Source organism: Palaemon carinicauda, chromosome 21 (assembly GCF_036898095.1).
Source record: "Palaemon carinicauda isolate YSFRI2023 chromosome 21, ASM3689809v2, whole genome shotgun sequence".
Lineage (NCBI taxonomy): Eukaryota > Metazoa > Arthropoda > Malacostraca > Decapoda > Palaemonidae > Palaemon > Palaemon carinicauda.
Genome location: NC_090745.1, coordinates 58493757 through 58515734, shown reverse-complemented (window position 1 = coordinate 58515734; position 21978 = coordinate 58493757). Strand labels below are relative to the sequence as shown.

Genomic DNA, 21978 nt, shown 5'->3' with positions numbered 1-21978 from the left:
AAGAAACATCACGATCACTTATTGCATCAAGTAGTGCGTCATTAAGTGAAAATGAAAGCGCTCAACTACCATCGGTATCATACTTAAGTTAAAGCATCTGGAAATGGCGTCAAATTAATGAAGTAGTTCCCCCACTTCCTGTACGTAGGACTGGATTTATAATTCCAGACGAGTTTAGTGTATTGGACAGTGGTGAAGTTTTCCTATAATTTGATAGCGGTGAAGCAGATGAAAGTAGATTACTAATATTTGCAACAAATCAGGGACTTGATGATTTGATGCATGCAACACCCTTAGCTGGAGATGGAACGTTCAAGTGTGTGCCGAAAATATATTTACAGTTATTTACTTTAAATATTCAGATTCATAACTTCAGTGTGCCAAGGTTATTTGCACTCCTGCCAGACAAGAAAGAAGAAACATATAACAGACTTTTTGCACCAATAATTGATTTATTTGTTAATAAGTTGGAAATCAAACTACTGGGAATCAATTTATCAGGAATCAAAATACTGGGAATCAAATAACCGGAATAAAAAAACCAGGAATCAACTTACCTAGAACCCATTCAAATATATATGCCCCTACCACTTATAAACATATAACAAATAAGACTAAAGACTATGGCTAAGACTAAACAATCTCACCACTAATAGGCAAATTACCCTAATTCTAAATAGTCCTTACCCCCACAAAGGAGGTATAGCATTTTTTTTTTTTTTTTTTTTTTGCCCCAAAACGTAGCCTAACTTAACCTAAGGTCTTCCCAAGCTTACAATGAATCTATATCATCCTTAAGCAATTTGTAAAATCTCTCAGTGGCCTTTCTCTTGGGCATGACTGCCCCGGCCTCACTGCTCCGATTTGGAATATTGTCGATGGACCTTTCATCAGATTCTCTTTCTTTACCAGAGTGAGTTATGGTAAGTTCTAGTGGGTAAAGATTACAAATTGAATGTACTTCCTCCAATCCATTACTTTATTTTTTACTTCAACTGTTCTTATTTGGCCATGGTAGCCTGTTATTAATAATGTTACTTTTCCCATCAACCAGAAGGGTCGAGGTTTGTTTGGGGCCTATATTAGTACTATATCACCTAATTTCATTCTATTTTGCCAGGTGGATTAATATAGGTTTCTACTGTGTTCTCGCAGACTGAGAAGGTAGTTCTCGTGCCACAGCTTCTTAAAACTCTCGAATACTTCATCTTGCATTTCAAGGTTTTTTTCCAAGTGAAGATGACTTTGGTCATCTAGCCAGACTTCCTTATCCCCTCTCAAAATCAACGAGCCGTTTACGGCATCTTAAGGAAGGAATTAGGCATTATAAATTCAAGATTGCCTGAACCTGATCGATAGGTTAATGGTTGAGAATTTATAGCCAGTTGAATGCTAGAAAGAGAAGTGAGCATTTCAAAGTATGGTCATCTGGCCCTACCAATAGCTTTGTAGAGGCAACTCTTCAGAACTCTGATCAGTCTTTCCCATGCTGAACCTATCCATGCAGAATATAAAGGGATTTTAATATGTTTGACATGGACCTTTTCCAACTCCTTTAATACTTCAAAAGACTGTAAGGAGTTAGTCAATATATTTCCACCCTTTGTGAAGATTGGCATTATCACCGTAGAGGTAATATGGAATACAATAGATATTAAAAAATCTGTGAAAGGCTAGTCTAAAATTCTTGGCGGACATATCGGGTAATAATTCGAAGTGAACAGCCCTAATATTAAGACAAGTAAAGATGAGGATATAAACTTTAACCGACTGATCACTTATCGCATCTTTAATCCAAAAGTGGCCAGTGTAATCTACGCTCACATGCTGGAAGGGCTTCACAAATTTCATTTGATGCTTAGACATTTCTGTGAACTTGGGATATTTAAAGGCTAAAGTATTAAATTTTTTACAAATGTAACTTGTAATCAATACACTCTCGACAGCCATCCTACCCTTTGGTACCCAGAATCCCTGCTCTCTCATGGGATTAACAGTAGTTCCTATACCAAGGTGTTGCATTTTATGGTGGTAGTCTTTAATTACAAGAGTGGTTAGCGGGTGCTGCTTCGGAAGCAGAACCGGATTGTGAACTTAATATTTGAAATAGAAACATTTGCTTATCCTATCTCTGGATCTTAATAGTCCGGTGGAGTCTAAAAACAAGTCGAAATTAGACATCAGCTGAGGAATATCTTTATCATTCTTCTTTGGATTGTTAGGAATTTTAGTTCACTGTTGAAACACTCATCTTGAGCCATCTTAGCGCAGTATTCCAAGGCTTTTCTCTTGGGATCACAATCCCGTACTTTACTTAGAAATTTAAATAGATGGCTTGTTACCTTGAGAAAGCCATCAAAGCTGGAATATTTATTGATATTTAGGATTCCAGTGTTTACTTTCTTGGACTTTGAGGCATAAGCTGTGCATATTTTGCTTTCCTAGGCAGGTGACAAACTCAACAAAGGATATTTGGGCCACTTCATTATAAAGTCATTAGTTAACCAATGTGGTCCTTCTAACCAGAATTTAATTTGTTCCAAATATTTAGGATAGGATAAGCCCTTGGTAATTAAGTCTGCGGTACTTTCGTCAGTATTGACATAATGGTATGCAACAGGAAGCCTGTGTTTAGATATTATTTCAGTTTTTAAGCTGTCAGCTTCCAAAACTCTTTTACAGGGGAATTTTGACTTTACCTTTGTTTCTTTCGTCAGAAGTCAATTGAGCACAAACTGAGCATCCACACTCATGTCCCTAGCATTCAATCCTGGATTTGAACAAGGGACTTTGTTCTTTTGTTCCCCTAAGAGAGAAAGAGGGGGTAGAGCCCGATCTGACAGAGGGGCTAGGTCGAGGAGTCGGGGTCTCCGAGGTAACAGAGGAAGTAGGGGCACACATTTCTTACCAAAACAATGAGGATACTCCTGTAGGGGGAAGGCTGAAATTGTTCAAGGACAGATGGACGTTCAGTCCCTGGGCACAGAGTGTTATTTTCAGCGGTCTGGGCCGGAAGTGGAAGAGAAAATATCCAAAGATCAGGAGAATTTTCCAGAAATCAACACCTCATCTAGAACAATAGAATGTTTCAAGGTCATCTTTTTTGCGTGCCAAAGAAAGATTCGATTATTCCTCGAACTATTCTCGACTTGTCCCATCTAAACCTGTTCGTCCAGTGCAACAGGTTCCGGATGCTGACTATTTTGCAGATACGGACCTTACTACCCTGGGGGGCTTACACCGTCTCTATAGATCTTACCAACGCTTATTGGCATCTTCCGATAGGTCGATGCTTCTCCCCCAACCTTGGTTTCAGACTGGAGAGAAGGGCTTATGTATTCAGAGCTATGCCATTCAGGCTCAACATAGCTCCAAGGATTTTCGCGAAGGTTATAGAGGAAGTCGTTCAACAATTAAAGTAGCGGCATACCTGAACGACTGGCTCATGTGGGCTCCTTCAGCAAGACAATGCACAGAAGCAATATATCACGTTGTCAAATTCCTGCGATCTTTAGGATTCCAAATAAACTTCAAAAAGTCAAGACTGAACCCAGCTCAGGTTTTCCAGTAGTTGGGGATTCATTGGAATCTAAAGACTCGTACCCTGTCCATTTCTTCTGCCAAGAGGAAGGAAATACCCCAGTCAGTTCGGTCCTTCATCAAGTCAAGAAAGACCACCAGGTGTCAGGAAAGGGTTCTGGGCTTATTACAGTACATCTCCATAACGAACCCTCTCCTCAAGATCAGACTCAAGGATGCAAGCAGAGTTTGGAAGAAGAGAGCCTCCACAGCTCTCTGCGATCATCAGAAGACAACCCTGGAGTTGCTTCGACAGCAACTTCGTCAGTGGTCCACTGCCAAAAGTCTTTCCAAGACGGTTCCATTGCGCTTTAATCCTCCTATAGTAATTCTTCATACAGACGCCACATTGGACGGTTGGGGGTTCATACCCCACTCAAGAAAGTGCAAGGCGGTTGGTCTCAGAGATGCAAGCAATTCCACATCAATATTCTGAAGGCCATGGTAGTCTTCTTATCCCTGAAAGGCTACAGTTGAAGAACAGTATTCACATCCGGCTAGTATTAGACAGCAAAGTAATAGTTCATTGCATCAACAGGCAAGGGTCAAGATCTCCCCAAATATGTCATGTAATGATCGCCATTTTTTAGTTGGCTCAGAGAAAGAGGTGGCATCTGTCAACCTCTCACCTTCACAGAGTTCGGAATGTGATGGCAGACTCCCTATCTCGAACACATCCTCTAGAGACAGAAGAGTCTCTAGACGAAAAATCATTCTCTTTCGTGCAGGAGTTAGTACCGGGTCTTCAATTAGATCTGTTTGCAACGAGTCTCAACAAGAAACTTCCCAATTACGTGGCACCAAATATGAACCTAGCGGCATATGGCATTGATGCGTTAAACATGGATTGGAATCTGTGGGAAAAGATTTATGTTTCCACCTTTCAATCTTCTCATGAAAGCGTTGGACAAGCTTCGTTCGTTCAGGGGGACAGCAGCCCTGGTTGCTCCTCTATGGCCGAAGAGCAACTGGTACCCTTTAGTGACAGAGATGAACCCCATGTTGGTGCCTCTACCCAACCTGAGTCTGTCCCAAGAAGCATAAAGGAAGACAGTCTTCTCTTCATATTAGAAAGCGAAAGCCCTTCATCTCATGATTTTTTCAAAATTCAATGAGATAACTAGCATTTGCGGAAAATTATAAAACTTCCACTAATTTGAATCAGTATGAAACTTCGTGGAAGAAATGGGTTCGATATGTGAAAGATAAAAATCCACCTTCTATCACCATGGATTTTTGTTTAGGGTATCTGATCAACTTACACGCAATAGGTTTAGCATCCTCCGTGATTTTGTTGTACAAGTCGGACCTAGCTAGACCCATTTTACATGCCTTTGACATAGATTTTAACTCGGACCTATTCAACAAGATTCCGAAAGCTTGTGCAAGGTTAAGACCAGCAGCTCCTCCGAATCCAATCTCCTGGTCGTTGGATAAAGTGTTACAATTAGCTTCGGAAATTGACAACCAAACAGCGTTTTTACGAGATTTATCTCAAAAAGTGATTTTCCTAATCGTTATGGCTTCTGGTGCTCAAGTTAGTGAAATTGTGGCTCTCTCTCGGGATGAAGGTCACGTAGAATTTACAGACAATGATGACGTTAATTTATACCCTGATCCTACCTTTTTGGCTAAGAATGAGCTTCCATCTAAACGTTGGGGACCGTGGAAAATAGTTCCTCTCGTAAGTGATCTCACTCTATGACCAGTGCAATGTTCAAAGACATATCTTGACAGGACAAATAATTTTAAAAAGGGTCAGTTATTTAGAGGTGAGACGCTTGGATCAGAGTTGTCATTGAAACAAGTGAGAACAAAATTGGCATATTTAATAAGAAGAGCAGACCCGGCCAGCATGCTGTTAGGTCATGCCCCTAGAAAAGTGGCTTCATCTTTGAACTTTTTTCAATATATGTCATTTGAAGGTTTACAAGCTTATACTGGTTGGGAGTCCACCAAGGTGTTCTTCAAGCATTATATGAAGCAACTGGATGATATTCGTCACTTTGTGGTGGCAGCAGGTAGTGTTATAAAACCTGCTGTAACGACGTAGCCCTCAAGTGCGTCCCTGGGCATTCCTCCAGCCTATTTTCTTTAATAGGTAAACTGTCGGTTTTTGCTTCATGATCATCATTAAACAATGTAAAAATTTTAATTTTCAGGATTCAATGTAGTTTTTCTGAATCTTACATGTGTACCTATATGAGCATAGTATAACTTTTTCTAGAACTGAGTTTGAAATAATTCAGTTTATGTTGTTGGGTATAAGACTAATTTGTATTTGGCCATATTCGGCTTAATTTTTTTCATAAGTTCCCCCTCTTAAGGAGGTCTATGACATATTTAATTGTTTCCCCTTAAGTACAAAGTACTTGAGGGTATATAGTTGGGTACATTGGTTGATCATAATGCTTATCAATTAACTTTTAATTATTTTTTGCTCAAATAATTTGATTAATAAAAATTTGTATACTGTTGGGTGCATTTTATTGCTAGACATGATTCCTGTTAGTAGCAATAAATTAAGTATACTATGGTTAATTTCTATCATCATTGAATATTAAGAATCTGTTTGAAGGTGAGTATTTGTTTCATAATGATTACTCACTAAGCTCATAATACTGGTAGTGTTTTTTTACATCTCACTGTTAAAGGGAGTGTTCTTCACCACAGGGACGGTTGATGGCTGGTCAAAAATTTATCCCCATAGAAGACTACCATATTTACCAAATCCAGATCACTTTGGATTCAATATTAAGGTAGAAATTTATAATTATGCCTCGTCATATAAGTGGGGAGCACCTGTTACTGGGAAGTTTTTCCATGCAAAAGCCTCACACCTAGTATAAATAATTCCCTGGTACACTTCCATCAGGACAGATATGGCTTGAGCCCAAAAAAAGGATTTTGACGTAGGAAAAATCTATTTTTGGGTAAGATAGCTATGTCGTCCTGATGGCCCACCCGTTACTTCCTATTTCACCCACCCCGTTGCTCAGAGGCTTCTATGTCACAGTAGCTCAACTGCGATGTGGAATGGTTAGGCGGGATCGTATAGGAGCACCGAAAGGTGATCGGATATGTAACGGCTCCTTACTTATCCTTCCCCTTAGAGTATTAGACTAGGTAAAGTCTGTTTGGGGTGCAGATATCTATGGTTATCTTAGGATACGTCCCTGATTATACACGATATCTTTGAATAGTCGTTTCTGGGGATTGGAACCCTGTGATACCTGACGGTAATTCTCTTGTAATACCAATCGCAGGAATATTTATACTGAAGAAAGTTGCCAAAAGGAACTTCCATCAAGACGACATGGCTATCTCACCCAAAAATAGATTTTTTCCATGTCAAAATCCCTTGTATTTGCTATTTTCATAATTATATGAGCTAGACTTGAAAAGTTTCTTCCTGCATTTACTTCAGATATTGGCATAGGATTGATCACACTGTTAGTTTTCTTTGCTCTCTTGATAATTTGGTTGACATCGTCTTGTGTTATATTATTGAATCTTGTTAATTTTATATGTGTATCTATCTGGTGTAGCATTAATCTGATGTTGAATATTTGTAGATATCCTTGTTATATCTTTTATTTTGTTTTAAAAGAATACTAGAAAAATATTTGCAAGTTGCTGGTCACTTTACCCCTCTGGTAGCCTTTTTTTTATTTACATTTCCCATTATACCATTTAGGAGACGATATAACTCATGTCTGTTGCTGCTTCACTGGTCGTCTTTCTCACATAGTATTCGCCGTTTTTCCTTCTTAGTGGGTAATCATATTGGCACGTTGCAGTTTTGTATTAAATCCCTGTACTTTCAGTTTTTAACCGATTCCTCTCTCTTTCTATACACCTTTTTTCCTCTTTTTCTCTAAAGTCTCCCCATCAAAACAAGTAGACGGTCTTAACAATTATAGTATTTTCCATCGGTGGACACATGGTATCATATTCACTTTTACTCACCCTATTATATATGGTCATAAGGCAGTCAACACACATAGCTTTAACAAACATTGGTTATCATGATCGTAGAGAATGCTGATAGCATCATTTATTTTCTATGTAACTTCTTCAATAAATACAAAAGGAGAGAAGTTTGATTTATGTCTAAAGTATATTTTCTTCATCTCTGTGAGTTTCTGTAGAGGCAGTCTAAATGTAATAATTTTGTGCACTGGAGATGTGATGCACTTTTCTTCTACATTTATATCAGTTACAGAATTATTCCTTCCATCACTTAAAACTAGGTCCAACGTATGCCCAGTCAAAGTAATTGCACAGTTTAAATTATTCGCCAATTGATGTGATTCCAATAACTCACTAAATGCTGACATAAAGATTTGAAATGTCATCCATCCAAAGATTAAAGCCTCCACAAATAATTATTTCATTTTGCCCCATGATAATCACCTTAATGAGTACACTGAATTCTTCAAAGAAAATACTAGTATTTGTTCTTGGAGTTTTGTGAACTGTTAATAATGGATATTCTTTAAGATTCGAGTATTCCTTATTGAGATTTGAGTAATCCTTATGAATGACCAGACCTGCCCTTTCTTGGAACATGAAAGATCTTAGCCTTGTCAAAGTTGTTTAACAATGTTTCAGATAATGCTAGTATGTCCAAATATTTCTCATATATCAATTCTCGAATTTGAATAGTTTAATTACCAACAGATTGTATAGTTACATAGCCACAGTTTATGACACCCTTATTACCCATGGTCAGTATTTTCTGGTAGTCTTTTCAATTCCCAATCATAAGCTTTGCAATTTCCTGAATTCACTGTGTGTTCATTTGGTTTTATTTAACCTAGTGCAGCCTATTCATTTTAACTGTTGTGAATTACATTCTTTGGTGGAATGTTTTTCTGAAAATTTCCTGCAGACTTTATCGTCAGACTTAAACATGCAGTCTTTTTCAGAATGACCATACCTCCTAACAGTGGTAGCAGTTGATCACATGGTATTTTTCATGTATAAGTACCCCATTGCAATATAACTTTGTAAATCTTCCTCGTCTCGGTGTCGGCAACCATTGTTTGAATCTTATTTGTTGCATCCTCTCTGATCTTTTCATCAGCAAACTTTACAACATTTCCATTTGAAGTTGATCTTGTATTAAGAAATGGAATGCCTTTAAGTGCATGTTCGACCTTATTTTTTTCTCAGTAATTTTAGTTGATGCTTTATTTGATTTTATTATTAGTAGATTTTTTTCCCTTAACTTAGTAAGCATATATCATTTTCTCTGGTTTTGGATCCATCAGTGTTTGAAGTGTTAACTTAATTGAGTCCATATACATCGCTAGATTATCAATTTTCTCAATGAGATCAGTGGTCTGGCTAGAATTTGCTGTGTATGTGGTAAGCTCCGCAACTTGGTTTTCCAAATTAGCAATTTTCTCCTCACGTTCATCTATATCAAGGTCCTTAATTTTGTTCTATTATGGCCACGGGCCGTGTGGGCTGCATTAAGATCAGCCAGAAGATAGACTGGGATATTACGTCTCATCAATGAGATTACATCCTGTTGTGGGAATATTGGGTTTCTAAGGGGAAGGTAAGTAGTTGCCACTACCACCGGTCCCCATACTGTTTGCAGTTCTACTGCTATAAGATCATGGTTGAAACCATCTATTAACTTGACTGTAATATCCCGTCTAACCGCTATTGTTGTCCCAGCGTCTTGCTCTCCAGAGATGTTACATTGGAAAACATTATAGTTCCAGATTTTGATACGGGAGGAATTCGAAATACCTGTTGAGTTAAGAAGTATGAGGTGTGGGGAGAGAGAGGAGTAAATATTAGAAAGTTCCCTACTACGTAGGAAAGTCCACTTCAAAACATTATGTTAGATTACTGTGAGTCTCCATTAAGGTAACTGTCCTTTGCTTAAATAAAAAAAAATCCGGATTTCAGCCTCCTGACTTTATCAGCATTTATCCTTTGTAATTCTAGGGACATACTTATCAAGTTCAATCGAGCCATCATTCATAAGATCAACTACAGTGCTATTCTCAAATTTCTCTGTGAAAATGTATTTGATAGTTTTGGAATTAAGAATAATTTTCTTTATGGAATCATGAGATGCTGATTTGTGGTAGTTTGCAGATTTAATTGATGAATAGTCTCTCAAACCTATTTTTGTTTTATTTGATTGTTAAATGGGGGAAGGGTTGGGAAGGCAGTGGCTCCTTGCAGTTCGGTGTCAGGGTCAAAAGCTGAGGTGGAAGGTTGTGGCTGCTTTTTAGCAGGATTAGCTGGTTCAGATATATCAAGAGTCAGAGTCACTAAGCACTCTTTTCCTGTTAAGATCTTCTGTCTCCATTTCATCATTTATTGTGGGTGCCTGTAGGGGGTTAGAGTCATTCTGGGTTCTGGACTTCAACAGTGTGGATACTTTTTTAGCTAGATTAATGGCCTCAGTGGGGATTTTAACTATTGGTAGACCGTTAGCTTTATAAAAAGCGTCGACCATAGACTGGAAAGTTCCAGGTTCGACAGCTTCACTCAGATTAGCCATGATTATGACTGTGTTCATTACAGTATATTGCTGTAATGATGCGGTGTTCTGCTTTGAGTGTGGAGGTGTTTGTTGCCTTAGGGGCTAGGAACTGAGCAAAGGACATGTTTGGTACTGTCATAGATTGTTGACTTCTAATTGTCTTGGCCTGATCTTTTGCCATGGTCTTTCTGATAGGACATCTAGCAGCCATTGTTGGGTGATCCCCGCTGCATGTTATGCACTTATGGTTGTTGCCATTAGTGCACTCTGTCCAATAATAGTCTTCAGAGGCGCAGACTGAACAGATCTTGTAAGTGAAAGGCTTAGGGCAATCATTTTTTACATGATCATATTTATAACATCTCATGCACTGAGACAGTGAGATGTGGATGTCCTGTCGCAAAAATCTGGGGAGGAGGATGACTGTCCAGAGATGAGAGGTCCCTTGGTTAGGCAATCTCTCACCTTCTGTACTGTTTCCAGATTGATCTTAAAGGTTGTTTTGGTGGTGGGCAGCTTGATCACAGTTGAAACTTTAACGTTATTCCGGTGTTCAATGTCATTCTTAAGGTCGTCAACAGATTGGCTATAGATTATACTGTCTGCCTGGGTAACCACTAAGGTCCTCAGGGCATTCAGATGAGGGGGGTCCAGTAGTTCGAAGTTCTTACGCAGGAAAACTTCCTTAACTTTAGGGTGTATTATTTTTTCCACTTGTTTCATCTGCAATTGCATAGAAACAGTTATTAGCCTTTTCTAGTTTGTGGATGAATAAGGAGTTTTCCGGGAGGATACCACATATCTCTAGTCGTTGGGACTCACTATCAGTTCCCTGAGTAGTATCTTTGATTTTCACTTTCCCCATTATATTGAAGAACAGAGAGATCTAGACATTTAAGTAGTTACATTTAAATATTACGAATAATTATTGGGAAAGTCTACGGAGGTTGCACTTCCTATTAGAAAAATATTAAGGTGGGGGAAACTCTACGGGATTTCACGTATGTTTTGGGCAAATTCAAATTTTTACTTTTTTTCGAAAAAACTATAATGTAACAACGTGAGATGAAATTTGAAAACGGAGTTGGATGCAGAAAATATGACTCTTAAGCAAAACTTGAAAAAAATTCAAAAGATTTTAAGCATTAAGGGTGCTAGAACCAAAAAACTTTATGAATAATAAGAATAAAGGTGTTAATATCACTTTATTTAAGACAGTGATTAATGCCTAAGCCCTATCCTATGTTGGCACTACTGGAAAAGTAGGAGCCTAGACGGAGCAGCACTCCCAACGCCCCCAGAGAGTTTTAAGACCACAACGACAGCTCCGGGGGAGAAGGGCTACTGATGGTATTAGTAAGTAGATGAGTTTCGAGGAGAGAGACAGAGTAGTACTTGAGAGTGAGGGGTTGTGTGGGGCAGGGAGGGGGAGGATATGGATGAAGAGTTAGGTTGTGTGAACGGCCGCAAGGGAGTTATCATTCGAGCGCTGCTGCTGGAGGCGAAGGTCAGATCCGAGTTTGTTCGTAGCTGCCATGATGGCTGCCAGGAGAGAGCTGGGAAGATGTCCTACCCGGATGACGCCCAGAAGAATAGGAAAATACATGAAAAATAGCATAAAATTGTGTCAACTTCCAGAGGGCTTACAATACCCCTGGACCCCCAGCTGCTTTGGGCTTTGGTTATGTTTTCTAACCCCCTCTTTTTGAACTTGCTGGATCCTTGCATGCACTAACCCTCCTCCCTTTATCCCCATGGTGTAAAGAATTATTTTCACTTTATTTTAATTAATCTTTGAATGTTATTTAGCTAAACCCTTGTTTAATTTAGTTACCCTTCTCAGTGTTCTTCCCTATCTATCCAGTTTCGCTGTCTATGACATCATGGCAGGTAGATTTCTCCGGTACTAATTATGTATACATGAAATGGTTCTTATTTCTTTACGCAGCATATTTTAGGATAAATTATTTTTTTTTTTTATCTTGCTTGCATATTCCCTCTTTTACATCTCTGCATAAATTTCAAGTCTGTGTGACTAGGTATATTATCCGACATGCATTGCCTTTGATGATTTTTTTTCTTTAAATCATTGATTCTATATGTCAGACATTTAGGTTTTAATATTTGGTATATTCCCCTGGAGCTGCAAAATTACTCCTTGTATTCTTTATAGACCTTTACTTCTACAGCAATATCAATCACGTTTTCCAATCCCAATATGGCACCTCAAGACCAGGTAGGCCTACAAGGATGCCTTTCGTTTTTCTGCTGTTTTGGGAGAGATGAACGGCTGCTCCCTTTCAAACTGGCCAGTCAAATTCTGTAGGCCTATCAGAGCACTAGTGTCCAGATCATGATCTGGACACTCTAGGAGACCCATATATCCCTTTCTCAGTGAATATCTCCCACCTCCCCGGCTCATGTATCCAAGAGAGTAAGAAGCCCCCCTGAAAATAGTCGTAGTGACAGGGCTCCCTTTATCCTGACACCGATGGTTACAAGGGAAATCTCGAGGGTTAGCCCAAGGAGCTATAATTGACCTCAGCAAGTTCCCAGGTTGAAGTGCGTTTGGGCCATTGGGATTTAAAGTATAACAAATGATATGAAAAAGTATCAATAAGTGGCCACATTCCTCCAGTCGTTCTGGCTAACTAAATAAAGCATGCGTTGCGAACGACAGCGCCGAGACGCCTCCGGTCTAGGCAAGCGCTCTGCCACGAAAGCAAATCCCTATTTATTTCGAGAAAAACGTTACTTTATGGCTAGAGCTGCATTTATACGATATAGGAGGGAATACTCAACTTTCCAGAGGGAGAAGAAGCTGAAGATTGCGACATGATATCCGAAATAGCGAAAGAACTGGGAAAAAACACCTGGTCGGGATGCTACAGCGAAAAGGAATGAAATGGCGGACGAATGCTACGTCATCCAGGATGGCGACGGTTATGACTTCATCCGAGTGCCCATAACAGTAACGGAGGAGGAGAACTTTGTAACGGCTCCTCCCATATCTTGCCACTTACTCCCCCTCGAAGCGTAAACGCTATGTGGGGTGCAGATAGCTATGTGGCGTGTCAAGAATACGTCCCCTGTTATTATGCGATATCCTAAAAGGCAACTTTAAGGATATTCGTGCCAGAAGTTAGAATTCTGGAGACCTTTAGTTTAATTCTCTGGGAATATCCACTATAGTCAAATATACCCTAGGAAGCTACTAAAGGAACCTTCCATCAGGACGACATGGCTATCTCACCCAAAAATAGATTTTTCGCTTCGCTCAAAATCCGTTAATTTTAGATCACTGCCTGGTTTAGGACATTCGGGTGTGCGTGTGGAGTTTGTGGTAATTTTTGTATTTTGAGTTTTATTGTAATCTTATGGATGTTGGACACTATCCAATTGATTGTCGTCCACAGATTTGACTAAACTCCTTAATTTATGGGGCAATCGAGTATTCTCCTTGTCCAAGGATCCCGTTGGGTGTGACAGCTTTGACTAACCCCTTTCATCCACTGAAATATCAGTGTTATTTGGTAAATCCCTTTATGTTATAAGTACTGGCTAATCCTTTGTTTTGTAGTTGAATTTTCTGTAACCTGTTAGGATGTCGAAGAAAAGCTATTTTTGGGGAGGTGCTGTGTGGTCTTCAAGGAGATCTATTCTTTACAATTCTAAGGTGTCAGCTATTTCTGGGCTTTTTGGCTCCCAAACTATAAAAAAAGGGCCTGGGGGTGTTTTCCCTTCTGTTCTTAGTGTTGAAGGCTTGGGGGTGGGGGGACGTCGGAGTAGATTCTTCTGCCATAAAAATAAACAAAGGAGACTTAGAAGGCAATCCTTGTTGACCCTTTGATACGTGGACATCCTGACCAGTCTAATGTGTTTAGATGTAAATATACTGATTGCCAATGCCTCTGGATGGCATTGAGTTCGGGAATCTGACGGCATTTCCAGACTCGTGATGGAGATTCAAGGATCCATCCTTCAGGGCATACCCCAGCTAACCCCAAAGAAGGTGCTTCTGATACTGCATATGGTAGCTTTCAATAATTTAGTAGAAGCAATATAAGGTGTGGGATTGTTTTTTCTTGAAATAGTTTGCCTGATGCTTCGTTGCTCAGAATGAAAGTGCCTGGACAGATAACAACATTTCTAGTGAAACTGACAAAATTAGTATGAGTCTATGAAGGAGGTGCTGTGTAAGGGTGACTTTACCTTGCCAGAAAATACCCTAAAGAGCTTGAAGAGTTCAAAGAACTAAAATCTTATATCATGAGGTATTCTTAGCCAAGAAGTGGGACGCTCAAGTTGGAACCAGTCAGTTGGGGGATTTTTCCCACTGATCCCAGACACCCCCTGAGTAACTTGAGTTTAGTGCCTGTCAGACCCTGTTCAATCTAGCGTCGGCGGTTGTAGCATCTATGATATGAGGGACTACAAGGGGTTCACGGCAGCCATGGTATGATCAAATTGCTCTGCGACCCTTTATCAAAATGAAGTATGAGGTGAGGCTCCATGTCCTTTCTGCCGTAGATTTAGATAAAGTGGAAGTAAAAGAATTTTGGTTCTGTTTCGTAGAAATAAAGGTAATAGAAAGGAGATGGGGTCATTTGATTGCATATTTCAAGATTCCAATTGTAAGAAATACACACTCGTCATTGTTTGTGTATCATTTTTCAAGTCTTTCTCTTATTTGGTCATTGGCAATAATCTTGAAAGGGAATTTTCTCAATAGGAATTTTCCTGTGGGAATCTACCTGGTAATTTTCTGCTTGAAAATTTTCAGTGTTCAGTATATTATAGATGTATATATGCATTTTTAGGTACTTTAGTTTGTTAAGAGGTCATCATTTTCTTGTACAGTAAATTCCTAAGCACAGGAGTATAAAATTACCTTACTAATACAGTTAGTAAGCCTCATCTTTGGAACTTCTCAAGTCGCTCATGAAGAAAAAGGCTCTCTCACCATACACCGGCTGCAGCAAATATTTGCAGTTTCATATTGGATTACATGTAAGAAGCATTCAAAGAATTCCCCTTTCTTTTTATTTCTTGCTTACATTAGGCTAGATTTAGATAATCCAGTTGACATCTGCCACAATTCCTATATCCTACTAAATTTGATAAGATTTTATAATTTACAAAATGAAATTTATTTCAATAAAAAAAAATTCATAGATACCCTTCCACATCATCACAATCTATCTAATGGGCTCAGAAGCAAACTGAGATAGGAGTGTCAACACATGCTGGCTGTGCCATAGTAAGAACACACGGTGATGATGAGTTGGTAACTCATGGGCAGGCTATTCAAATCTGATAATAACATTTATTTCTATTTTTACTCACCAAAAGCTGGTTCTTGAATCATATAAGCAAACTAATATTGGATAAGTATTGAAATAGTATGTTTTATTACTAAAATTTTATCGTTTGCAAAGAATTTTGATATCAACGTGATGCATCTATGATGGGTCATTTATATGAAGGCCTGCTTAGAGGTTTAAAGTAGTATTACTTGAAGCTTATATGTACATCCATATTTCAGGTCCAGCTTAGTATTGAAGACATTGAAACAATTTTGGAGACACTTGTGTTTGATGGTAAAGTAGAGAGATCTATGGCATCTGAGGGGGTTGAAGGTGTTAAACTTTACCGTGCTGTTACTTCATTTCTCCCGACCCCTTCACTAATGTGCATTCCTTGTGGAGTCTGTCCGGTAAGTTGTGTTACTCTATGTTGTTTTAATGTTGACTTCATGTAACATTTAATTCTATGAGTGAAGTCTGCAACAGATTTGTAAAATATCCTCTACCTTACCATATTGAATAGGTAAGAGGGCAATCATGCCTAACACTGGCAGCTTTTTGACCTCTCAGGAATATGCAGAAAGGCATTTCTTGATATTAAAATAAAATTAATAGTTCTTCTTAAGCTTTTGAAAGACAATAGAGGCTCATTGCTTGTAATTTTCACTCCATTATTTTTTTATTCTCATTACCAACAAAACTTATAGTTTAATACATTAGGGGTCCAACGTATATGGCTATGCGAGTAACATGGCACGCTACAATAATAGGAGATGCCAGTTCAAATCTTCCTCAGGGAGAGAACAAAAATACTGTGAAGTCTCGCTAGGTTACTATTCTGGTGTAGGAGACAGATAAAAGAATATTACGCAATGGTTTCGCTGCAGAAAGACAAAAATAAATAAAAAATTAGAGGCTCTGCAAGAGGATCTCAACCCTTGTAGATATCGTGTACCACCAGAACCCTTACTGAATAGTGCATTAGAACTATTAGGTATCACTTGAGGTGTTAGGCTAAGGGTTAAAACAGGGCAAGTTAAGCCTGAAATATTACTATGAATCGAAAACTAAATGGATTTCTGAGCTACCATAAAAGGAGAGATTGACATTAAAATCCTAATAGGATTAACTAAAATTAAACTAATTTGGCTGCAGTGAAGACAAAGGTTGAAAAGGCAGTACCATCATTATTCACCCTATAAGCAACAAGTCTGTCCTCAACTAAAACCACTAGAATTACCTGCAAAATAAACACTTATTAGTATCATTATTACTTGCTAAGCTACAACCCTAGTTGGAAAAGCAGGATGCTATAAACCAAGGGGCTCCAACAGGGAAAATAGCCCAGTGAGGAAAGGAAATAAGGAAAAATAGAATATTTCAAGAACAGTAACATTATAATAAATATTTTCCATATAACTATAAAAACTTTAACAAAACGAGAGGAAAAGAAATAAGATAGAATAGTGTGCCCGAGTGTATCCTCAAGCAAGAGAACTCTAATCCAAGACAGTGGAAGACCATGGTACAGAGGTTATGGCACTACCCAAGACCACAGATCAATGGTTTGATTTTGGAGTGTCCTTCTCCTAGAAGAGCTGCTCACCATAGCTAAAGAGTCTCTTCTACCCTTACCAAGAGGAAAGTAACCACTGAACAATTACAGTGCAGTAGTTAACCACTTGAGAGAAGAATAATTGTTGGTAACCTGAGTGTTGTCAGGTGTATGAGGACAGAGGAGACTATATAAAGAAGAGGCCATACTATTCAGTGTATATGTAAGCAAAGGGAAAGTGAACCGAAACCTGAGAGAAGAACCCAATATAGTACTGTCTGGCCAGTCAAAAGACCCCATAACTCTCTAGCGGTAGTATCTCAACGGGTGTCTGGTGCCCTGGCCAACTTACTACCTTCTGACATTATTACCCACAAACAGCTATAAGTAAACCATCTTGTAAACCCTACATTTAAAGGCTTTTGTTTATTATCAGTAATGATGGGCTCGGTGGAGGACATTATATTGTAACTATGACAAGGTTAGTTAACTGATTAATCTTATATAAGGGAAAATGTCTGACGTACTGAAGACAGTCTAATTGAAGCAGCGGTCTCCGAATACTTTTAGGAAATAACCCTATCAAAACTTAACTTAAGAACAACATATAAGGGAGTTTTAGCTATAGGATTTAACTTAACATTTACTGTATCTTACAGACCCATTGTTTGCAACTGGCATGTTCCAGGTTCCTTGTTGCTCCTTCCACAACTTTATAATTATGAGCACACTAATAGATGTGTAGGTGCAAAGTGTGACAATTTGCAGAAAGTTAATTCTCATTATTTACCTCAACACAGAGAGCACAGCTTGCATACTTTCATTTTTAGCTTCTTGTACAACTTCTTTGGTTGGTGATTCTAATTTCCTTAATTCTATACCACTGCTTATAATTTTCTTAATTCTCTACAACTAAACATAGGCTTTGTTGCATCATATGCCTCACTGCACAACAAAAAGCCTATCCTTTTCATTCCTGTTTCTATGATTTTCCTTTATGTCTCTCATATTCAACCTTGTCTTAATTACTATTACTGCTTGTTAAGGTCACGTATGTAATATCTTCTGCCATTACTTGTTTACAAATCTCAGCTTGGTAATTTCTGCTTTCTTTTTTTTTATTCTTTTTTCTATTCAATTTGACACTTTAGTTCTCATTTCTTCAGTTCTTGTTTTTTATACTTTCTTACTTCTTCAATTTTAATATCATACTTTCTTTGCATATTTCCAAAAGACATTTTTCCCCAGCATTCCCCACATGGTTCCTTTTTTTGGCATTCCACTATCTACTTAACTAATAGTTTATCATCTGATGCAATGATGTTATAAAACAGCATCACCTTTTTATTTCCTACTCTTTATTCTATTTTCAACTGGCCATATTCCTGTTTCTGATATTAACCCCAAATAAGGTGTGGTTTTAACCTATTCAAACATTCCTTTCATAATCTTGTACTGTATCCCCTTTAGTTCTTTCATTTCTTTTTCTTTTATTACACCCCATGCTACTACCACTGTTTCATAATTCTTTATTCTCACTAGCAATGTCAAATCTCTTACTTTGTTACTGTCTCCATACTTCCTAACTTCTTGCACCATGTAGGCCTATTCTATTTTTGCTACCTATGATGAGTACCAATCTCTTAAATTAATATCAGCATCATATTTAAACAAGAATGTATTTACAACCCATTCATCATTTACTGCTAAAGCAGTATGTAACCTTGCAGGTTTCTATATCCAGTTCCTGCAAATGTAATACTTTTATCTCTATATTAATTGTCAACAGTATTGGGATGCTTTAGATAGAAATAGGATTAAAGAAATAACAAATGTTATATATCCTTGAAGGTACTGTATAACTTGATGCCCTGAAAAGGGAGACTACTCTTTGTCATCTTCGCATTGGTCACACTTGGTGGGTACTTGAATTTCTGATGACTGGGTAACACCAGCCATATTGCATCAGCTGTTTGGTACCCCTGACAGTGAGGCACTTGTTGACCAAATGCCCCACTTTTAGTTCCGTAAGAAATAGATATCTGTTTGAGGCTTGAGGTGATGATGGAAGATTCATCCTTGCCAAGATTCTTGGACATGATGTGTCGTACCATGATAGCGGTATTTTTAGATTTATTTCTGAAGCAGGTGTTCTGCAAGCTATTTAACTTTTATAAGGACATCTATGCTTTTATTGTTTTAAATTGAATTTCCTTTTATTCTTTATTTATAACAAATTATATCGGCATCAATGCCTTCGATGCCAGGATGCCAGAAACTCCAAATCAATCAATCAATCAACTCAGTAAATGTAAGTTGGATTGAACATTCAGTAACCGTACTGAATAAAACACTGTGTGACTTTAACCACTAGATCCAACTAAGGAAGTCAGGTTGAGGTAAGCAACTGGGCAAGTTAGGTTGGACTTAAAGCTTACAAGCAAAGACTTGCTGGCCTTATGAGAATAACAAAGGAAGTTGGATTAGTTAGAGCTTTAAAGCTTATCATTAACAAATTTTGTTTGGTAAATGAGTATTTGTCATATTGTCATCAACTCTGCAGTAGATAACTAGCCTAGTTTTCCTGGATTTTACTTACCTTGATCTTAGGGTAGGCTCCACCTTGTAGGGGTTAGGTTAGATTAGGTTAGGTTGTGAAGGTTATGTTAGGTTAGGTTAGGTTAAGAAGGTTAGGTTAGGTTAGGTTATGCATCAGAAAAAAATTGCTTTTTCTTGTTTTTTTTATCGGGAGAGGGGTGTATTTCTTTGTTTGTCCTGCTCTTATGCCTTAAGTAATATAATATTTAGATGTTTTAGGCTATCAAGTGACATAATACCTACAAAAACACAGAGGGTTTTGTCCCTAAATCGAGATTTTAATTTTTGGTGAATATTTATTTCTAGGTTCGCTCCATCATTGGCTTGGGTTATTGCTCGTTTTTTTCTTGCCGTGTGCTTATTTACTGTTCGATTTTGATAAAACTTTGTGTGCATATTCCAGGTGGATAAACAAACATGCCTACAGACCGAATTTCAATTCAAGCCGTAGTTTCTCACCGGTCACCAAATAACATTTCCGATTTTCACATTTTTATTCATAAAATCCTTTATTTTCCCTGTAGGATGATAAAACTTACAGAGGATATGCCTTATTATAGTGCTAATAATGCCTGAAAATTTCATTAGCGTGTCTTGATTAGTGTATTTTTGGGAAATACTTTTTACGATTGGCACCCCTTGAAAGTGGAGCCTTAAAACATATTTTCCCTGAGAAGAACAGTTCAACATCGTACTCCTCTCAAAAGTTATTTTAAACAGTGCTGTCCCTGTGCAGGAATGCTAACATCCATCGAAGAAGACAATTTAAAGTGCAATAAAAATATCACAAAATGGAAGCGGATATACCTTCATACCTTCAATGGAAGGGGAAAACTGAATAACATGGAATAGTTCCGTTCCATGCCATTAACCACTAGATTGTTTCATTACTTTACTCGATGCATGTTTCTTTTGAAAGGAAAGTAAATAGTAAAACATTTTGGGATAAAAGTGTGGTTAGTGTGGTTAGTAAATCAGCAGTGGGTAGCCCTGTTATAAATGCTCAGAACAGTGAAGGACACTTAAATGTTCTCAACAGTCAGGATCCTCCAACAACTAGGCCTTTCGGAAGTTCTGATCAAAGTGCAGTTTTAACAGATATATCTGTGCCAGACACTACTACTATGTCAAGGAGATTTACAAGAATTAAGAAGGTACCAACTTATTTGAAAGACTATGTAAAGCACTGTATACGGAAATATGTGAAATAGGCTCAAACTGGTCAAGCCATCAGATCAAATTCCTTAAACATTAATTTTAGTTATTTTATGTGGAAGACATTATGTTGTTTTATTTACATTATTTTACTACTTAGTGTTTATTGTTTTGTTCAGGTTGTTTTACTATTTGGTGATTGTTGTTAATGTTTCAAGTTAGTCTTTTCTAGGTTGCCAAGCAATAGCTATTAGCGTGGAGGGAAAATTTAATGTTTTTTAAGTTAGTGTGTTCCACGTTGATATTGTTAATATTTTAAGTTGGTCTATTTTGTCTCATATTTCAGTAGAAATAGCTACTTGTACGAAGGGAAGAGTATTGTGTATGTTTATCATACCAGGGTGTAACTCAGTAGTGTACTAATTGGTATACAGTGAACCCTCGTTTATCGCGGTAGATAGGTTCCAGACGCGGGCGCGATAGGTGAAAATCCGCGAAGTAGTGACATCATATTTACCTATTTATTTAACATGTATATTCGGACTTTTAAAACCTTCCCTTGTACGTAGTACTGTTAACAAACCACCCTTTAATGTACAGAACACTTAATGCATGTACTACAGCACCCTAAACTAAAACAGGCACAAATATTAAAGGCGATTTTATATCATGCGTTTCCTAAACACCTAAAAAGCACGATAAAAAATGGCAACCAATGTTTTGTTTACGTTCATCTCTGATCATAATGAAGAAACAAACTCATTTAGTGTACACATATATGTATAGGTTAGTTTTTGCATCGATTATATTGATTATACAGTACTGTATGTTGATTTTTTTATTACCAATGTTTTAGTTTACGTATTTTTCTTAGGACTTCCAAATGAAATGTTTTTCTTTATGACGCTGCCTGAAACGACGGCGTGTACGCTCAGTAAACAACCACGCTCAGAACAAACAAGGCATTTAACGCGCATGATGATAGTGATAAATAATGATACAGTACATACAGTATTTACAGTAAAAGCATTTACAAAATATGTTACCTTACAAATATAATTTATACAGTATTGTACGTAGCAAAGCAGGAAAACAATTTACGAGAGAGAGAGAGAGAGAGAGAGAGAGAGAGAGAGAGAGAGAGAGAGAGAGAGAGAGATTGTTTTACGTACATAAATGTAAATTTTAAACAAAAAAAATATGATAGGTTACAACATGTAGACTTTTAAAACCTTCCCTTTAACTTAATGCATACAGTACGTACAGTACTA

The 21978-nt window shown here is 37.9% G+C and overlaps 1 protein-coding gene across 3 annotated transcripts in view; it reads left to right on the top strand.

Moving 5' to 3' along the window:
• Positions 1 to 21978, top strand: part of Polr3F (RNA polymerase III subunit F) — a 718140-nt gene that overhangs the window by 653657 nt on the left and 42505 nt on the right. For all 3 annotated transcript variants that reach the window (XM_068345021.1, XM_068345020.1, XM_068345019.1), the window contains one exon: positions 15639 to 15809. In XM_068345021.1, the coding sequence (XP_068201122.1) occupies positions 15639 to 15809 (171 nt within the window). The remainder of the gene's footprint in view (positions 1 to 15638; positions 15810 to 21978) is intronic.